The sequence below is a fragment of the Silene latifolia genome, chromosome Y (assembly GCF_048544455.1).
Source record: "Silene latifolia isolate original U9 population chromosome Y, ASM4854445v1, whole genome shotgun sequence".
Classification (NCBI taxonomy): Eukaryota; Viridiplantae; Streptophyta; class Magnoliopsida; order Caryophyllales; family Caryophyllaceae; genus Silene; species Silene latifolia.
In genome coordinates this window covers 196368569-196375858 of record NC_133538.1, presented here as the reverse complement: position 1 = coordinate 196375858, position 7290 = coordinate 196368569, and the positions used below count along the sequence as shown (strand labels likewise).

The 7290-nt window shown below is 41.0% G+C and overlaps 1 protein-coding gene across 1 annotated transcript; it reads left to right on the top strand.

The window, feature by feature from the left end:
• The first annotated feature begins 3563 nt into the window (after positions 1-3563).
• Positions 3564-6929, top strand: LOC141629765 (uncharacterized). Its single transcript, XM_074442716.1, has 6 exons — positions 3564-5241; positions 5582-5592; positions 5745-5891; positions 6047-6115; positions 6243-6302; positions 6399-6929. The coding sequence occupies exons 1-6, from the start codon at positions 3564-3566 to the stop codon at positions 6927-6929; spliced, it is 2496 nt and encodes an 831-aa protein (XP_074298817.1).
• The last annotated feature ends 361 nt before the right edge of the window (positions 6930-7290 follow it).

The following is a 7290-nucleotide window of genomic DNA, read 5'->3' as shown; positions in this document are numbered from 1 at the left end:
AAGGATAACTTTTTAGCACCAAGACTCCTTACCCTACTCACAATTTTGTCAATCAGACTAGCACAATCCTTGATTTTCAGTCTTCCAGCTGTAATAGGAACACCAAGATACTTAAAAGGCAAAGCACCCTCTAAGAAGCCTGATATAGATAAGATCTCCTGCTTTAGGCCACTCTGCACCCCATTAAAATAAGCACAAGATTTCTGAGGATTCATCTTCAACCCAGAAGCATTAGAGAAAGCAGAAAAAGCCCTTAGCAACAGCACCATGGAGTGAGCATTACCTTTACAAAACATCAATAGATCATCTGCAAACATCAGATGAGTAAGCTTCATTTGTTTGCAAAGAGGATGATAATTGAATTGCATCTTTTCAGTAGCATAAGCCAAAATTCTGCTTAAGTATTCCATGCATAAGGTAAATAATAGAGGGGAGATGGGATCTCCCTGTCTTAATCCCCTTTTGCCATGGAAAAAACCAAAAGTTTCTCCATTAATAGCTAGACTGAAAGCAGCACTTGTAACACACTCCATCACTAGGTTTTTGAACTTTCCAGGAAAATTGAAGGCAATAAGGATATCTCCCAGAAACCTCCAGCTGACAGAGTCATATGCCTTCATAAGATCCATTTTAAACATACATCTTGAAGAGCAGGCTTATCTATTATACAGTTTGACCAAATCCTGACAAATCATGATGTTTTCTATAATGCTCCTGCCTTTGATAAATCCTCCTTGATTCAGACTAATCAACTCAGGAAGAACCATAGCTAATCTATTGCACATAAGTTTGGAAATGCACTTGTATAAGACATTTCAACAGGCTATAGGCCTGAATTGAGTGACAGAATTAGGCATTTTGCATTTGGGAATCAAGGTTAAGGTAGTAGCATTGATTTGTTTAAGGAGCTTCCCAAAGGTAAAGACATCCATTATAGCTGCAATAACCTCATCTCCAATAATTGACCAAGAGTCTTTGAAGAAGGAGCTAGAATAACCATCAGGGCCTGGAGCCTTATGATCAGGTATAGAAAAAATTGCAGACTTAATCTCCTGAGGAGTGACAGGGGATAAGAGTTGCTCCCAATGATACTCACTGCAGACACTCCCTCTTTTAATAATCTGATGGTTTACAGGATCAGTACTCACCTCAGTACCCAGAAGATACTTATAGTAGCCTAAGAAGGACTCCTGCACCCCTTTGGGATCAGAATGAGACCTACCATGCATATCCTTAATAGTAATAATCTGATTCCTCATAAACCTGGTTTTAATGATGCCATGGAAGTATTTAGTATTACAATCTCCATCCTTAGTCCATGCAATCTTAGCTTTTTGACTAAGAAAAAGAGCACATGCTTGTTGCAACTCTTTAACCTCCTCATGTGCTTGCTTTTCCTTAACTAGCCAGTAAACATCTCTAGGATCATCCACAATCTTGGCTTGGATATACTCAAGATTCTTAAGAGCTCTAATAGAGCAATTCTCAATATCATCAAAATGATCCTTGTTAAATTTCCTTAAATGTAGCTTCAGATGTTTTAATTTGGAAACCAATTTAAACATTTTGGTCCCATCAGTAGAACCTTTCCACCAATTCACCAGATTAGGTAAGAAAAGTGGAGACTTGCCCCACATTGTATAATACTTAAAAGGTTTCCTGTGAGTCCTTTGCTGTCTGACACTCTGGATTAGACAAGGAGTATGATCAAATGTACCCTCAGGAAGGAAATTAGCATACATATCATTCATCTCCACACTCCAATCAGTATTAATAAGCACCCTGTCCAATCTACTATAGACTCTAGTAGCATGGTCCTGCTTATTATTCCAAGTGAAGTAAGATCCAATAGCAGGTCCATCCACTAAGACACATCTATCCAAACACTGCTGGAAATCATCAATCTCAGCATCCAAACTATCTCCCCCTAGCCTTTCAGAAAGAGATAAGACACTATTAAAATCCCCACAAACAACCCAAGGCCCATTGATATTACCAGCAAACTTCACCAATTGATCCCACAGAGGTCTTCTCTCAACCAAATCATTAAAAGCATACACCATTGATAGAAAAAAACCCCTTGTTAGTGCTAATTTCAGTAACTCTCATGTTGATACACTGAGCTGAATAATCAAAGAAGTCTACTTGAAAGACAGCAGGATTCCAAATAACCCATATCCTACCACCCTTATGCCATCTATTATTAGTAGTAATGCTCCACCCATCAACAAGAATACCATTTAAACTATTTAGAGACAAAGCTTTGATCTTTGTCTCAAGGAGCCCAAACAATCCCACATTATTCGTATGCATAAACCATTTAACATGTCTTTGTTTAGTAGGATTGTTAAGACCCCTGATGTTCCAAAACCCAAAGTTATACATTCCCCACCACCTGGTGAGGAACACTACCACTTACCCCAATTCCTACCTTGGGTGTTGTAGAACCATTTAGAGACTCCAAAAAAGTATGTTGACCAAATCTATGCACTGTATAGCCTCCATCAGCCAAATCTTGTCTGCTCAATCTAATAATAGGCCTGATTGGTGCAGGACCAGAACTATAAGTACCAGCCTTGCTCCAAACAACAGGTGTTTTCAGTTGAATCTCAACACGTTGCTTAGTAGCAAGTTCAGCAGAGCCTGAGGAGCTACTAGCTTCCCCTCTAACAGCAGGCTTAGCAACCTGTTTAGGCCTCCAGATTTTAACCCCTGTCTTGCCCTTAGCAGGAACCACTGGTGCCTGCTTCTTAGCCTTCCTGCAGTCTGCAGTACCATGGCCTAAGCCCTTACAGACAGCACACACCAATGGCTTCCATTCAAATTCAACATCAATAATAATCAGGTTTCCTTGCTCATCAAGGAACTTGACCTTATCAGGAAGGGGAGATCCTATCTGTATTTCAATCATAACTCTTGCAAACCCTAGACAAGTTTTGTCCTCTGTGGCTAAATCACACTTAATAAACTTCCCAATCAATCCTGAAATTTTTCCAATCCCTTTTCCCATTGACCAAATAGTTACCCATACTGCTAAGTATGGGAACCCTAGAGGTAGCACGAGAGGAGGAATTTCATCTGATGGAGCTGTTGCAGCTCAGCTAGAGACATTAATTGCTCAGATTGCCGAACTTAAGACAGCTCACTCTTTGGGAAACCAGCAGACAGTTCATGCTATGACCCAACAGGAAACATCTTGTGAGCGATGTGGTATTGCAGGACATGGTGCAGTTGAGTGCCTTAGTCCCTTAGCGCAGGTTCACGCCTTCCAGTCCTTCAAACAAGGTACACCATACTCCAATTTCTACAATAAAAGGACTAGAGAGCATCCTAATTTCTCTTATCGAAGTCAGAATGTTCTCAACCCAACTCCACCGCCGCCACAAGGTCCTAATCAGACATACACTATTCCTCAGAATCGGGGAAATCAACCACAAGGTGGTTATCAGAGGAACAATCAAGGAGGTCAACAACATCCAAACAATGATCTATCTGACATTAAGGCCATGCATCAACAACAGATGGCAGCCTCACAAAAATAAGAGGCACTTATCACTCAGTTGATGGCGCATAACAAGATGTTGGACAATCAAATTGCCCAACTATCCACTTCAAGTAGACAACCAGGTACACTGTCGTCTAGGCCTGAGAAGTCGCATGACACGGCTATTGTGATTCATCTTCGAAGCGGTCTTACCTATGATAAACCCGTGATGCCTGAGAGTGTTGAGGAGGTCATAATTGAGGAGTTAGATATGGATGCGGAAGGAAAACCAGCGGACGAAGATGCTGTGATACCTGAAAAAAGTCAATCGACTGAAATTAGTGGTCAATCGACTAAAACTGATGAACAGAAAATTGGCGAGACTGAAAATAGGCGATCGACTGAAAATAGTGGTCGATCGACTGATTTAGTTGGTCAATCGACTTTTTCGCCAGACGGAGTTGCTGATCCGTCATCTATTGCTATTGGAACGCCTTCTACTGCTGATAAGTCATCTATTTCTGACAAAGGGAAAAGTAACGTTGCTGACCCGTCAATTGTTATCAAGGCTCCTTTTCCAGGGCGCCTAAAGAACACAAAAGTCGAGCAACAATTCGGTAAATTCTTGGAGGTCGTCAAAAATCTTCAGGTAACTGTACCTTTTACCGAACTAATTACCCAGGTACCCTCTTATGCTAAGTTTATGAAGGACATCTTGACCCGTAAGAGGAGCTTTAACGAGGTAGAGACCATTGCTTTTACAGAAGAGTGTAGTGCACTCCTACAAAGCAAGTCTCCACCAAAATTGAAGGATCTTGGTAGTTTTTCAATTCCCTGTACTATAGGCACTCATGTAATAGATAAAGCTTTATGTGATTTGGGTGCCAGTGTCAGTGTCATTCCCTATTCGGTTTGCGAGAAACTGAATATGAGGCATCTTAAAGTTACCAATGTTACCCTACAAATGGCTGACCGAACAGTTAAGCGACCCCTAGGTGTATTAGAGGATGTCTCTGTTAAGATAGGCAAATTCTTTATACCTGTTGATTTCATTGTATTAGAGATGGCCGAGGACACTCAGATCCTCATAATCTTGGGTAGGCCATTTTTGCATACTGCAGGAGCCATTATCGATGTCAAACAAGGACGTTTGACTCTCGAGGTAGGGGATGATAGGGTTACTTTTAACTTGGCTAGCACGCTGGCTAAGCCTATGATAGAGGATACATGTTATGCTATAGACCTTGTAGATGAATCTATGTTTGATTATTGGACGAGATCCCTCCTTGGGGACCCGTTAGAAGCTTTGATAGCTCTTGATGATTTTGCAGAAGATGAGCAGGTTGATTATGAGACAATGAAAGTTGCTCTAAAAGGTAGGGAGTTCACTATTGAGAAAGGTGAGACGGTAAATGCGATCATGGAAACCTCTTATGCTGTTGAGGTAAAAAAGCCGGAGCTCAAACCTCTCCCCTCCCACCTTAAGTATGTTTTTCTCGATGACCATGAACAGTATCTAGTTATTGTTAGTTCCAAGCTTGATGATAGCCAACTCGCCGATTTCTTGGGTGTTCTGAGAAAGAATAAGAAGGCTATGGTATACAGTTTAGATGACTTGACAGGTATTAGTCCAGATTTCGGTATGCATCGGATCAACCTGGAGGAAGGTCATAAGCCTCGTGCTCAGGGTTTATGCAGGTTGAATCAAAACATGCAGGATGTGGTAAGGAAAGAGGTAATGAAACTTCTTGATGCAGGTATAATTTATTCTATCTCTGACTCTAATTGGGTGAGCCCAGTTCATGTAGTTCCGAAGAAAGGAGGGACTACAGTGATTAAAAATGATAAGAATGAATAAATACCGACTAGAACTGTGACTGGTTGGCGAATGTGCATAGATTATAGACAATTAAATGCCGCAACTAAGAAGGATCATTTCTGCCTTCCCTTTATTGACCAGATGTTAGAGAGATTAGCTTCCCATAAGTTTTTCTGTTATCTAGATGGATACTCAGGGTTCTTTCAGATCCATATTCATCCGGATGATCAGGAGAAAATGACTTTTACTTGTCCCTATGGTGTTTATGCATATCGCAGGATGCCATTTGGTTTGTGTAATGCCCCAGCTACCTTTCAAAGGTGTATGATGGGGATATTTTCCGAGTATATAGAGTCTATCATGGAGGTTTTTATGGACGATTTTAGCGTCTATGGGTCTGATTTCTCTTCTTGTTTGTCTAACCTTGATAAGATTTTGCAGAGATATATTGAGGTTAATCTGGTGTTGAACTGGGAAAAGTGCCATTTTATGGTCAACGAAGGAGTTGTCCTTGGTCACTTAGTTTCTGATAGGGGTATACAGGTTGACAGAGCAAAAGTGCAACTGATTGAGCAATTACCACCTCCTGTAAACGTCAAAGGAGTTAAGAGTTTCCTTGGTCACGCTGGCTTTTATCGCCGGTTCGTCAAGGACTTTTCTAAAATTGCTAAACGACTTACACGATTGCTAATTAAAGATGTTCCTTTTGAATTTTCTGATGAATGTCTTTCTGCTTTTAACAGGTTAAAGCAGGCCTTGATCACAGCACCGATTATTCAAGCCCCAGATTGGGAGCTGCCTTTCGAGATAATGTGTGATGCAAGCGATTATGCAGTTGGCACGGTGTTAGGCTAAAGGAAAGGCAAGGCTTTGAGTACTATCTACTATGCTAGCCGAACATTGGATGAGACTCGGGTTAATTATGGTATTACTGAGAAGGAGATGCTGGCTGTAGTATATGCACTAGAGAAGCTTAGGTCATATCTGCTCGGATCCAAGGTGATTGTTTTTACCGATCACACTGCTTTGAGACAGCTTCTTGTTAAGAAGGACGCCAAGCCGCGACTATTGAGATGGATACTCCTAATTCAGTAGTTTGATTTGGAGATCCGAGACAAGAAAGGCTCGGAAAACCTTATTACTGACCATTTATCTCGACTGGAACTGCAAAATGAGGGATATATTCTCCCTATTAATAAATCCTTTCCCGATGATATTTTATTAGCTATTTCTAATGCTGAAACTCCTTGGTATGCTGATTATGCTAATTTTATTGTAGGTAATTTATTACCTCCCGATAGGTCTTATCAGCAGAGGAAGAGGTTCCTTTACGATGTGAAGGAGTATTTCTGGGATGACCCGTATTTGTTCAAGGAATGTGCTGATGGACTTTATAGGCGGTGTATACCGCAGTGGGATACCGAAGCTATCCTAGAAGCATGTCATTCTTTCTCCTATGGCGGTCACCACGGTCCCTCTAGGACCGAGGCTAAGGTACTTCAATCTGGTTTTTATTGGCCATCCATGTTTAAAGATGCTAAAGATTTTGTTGTAGCTTGTGATGCGTGTCAGCGGACAGGAAACATTTCAAGAAGACATGAGATGCCTCAAGTTGGCATTTTATAGGTCGGGATTTTCGATGTCTGGGGCATTGATTATCAAAGTCCATTTCCGTCCAGCAAGGGTAACAGGTATATTCTTGTGGCTGTTGATTACGTGTCTAAGTGGGTAGAGGCCGTTGCTTCGGTCCATTGCGATGCAAAGACTGTCATCCAACTTTTCAAAAAGGTGATTTTTCCTTGTTTTGGTGTCCCTCGAGTTATCATTAGCGATGGAGGTATGCATTTTAAAGAGAACAACTTACTACTTTATTGTCTAAATATGGTGTTGAACATCATAGGGGTTTGGGGTATCATCCTCAAACTAGTGGTCAAGTAGAGGTCTCTAATCGGGAGCTAAAAGAAATTTTAGCAAAAGTTATTTCTAA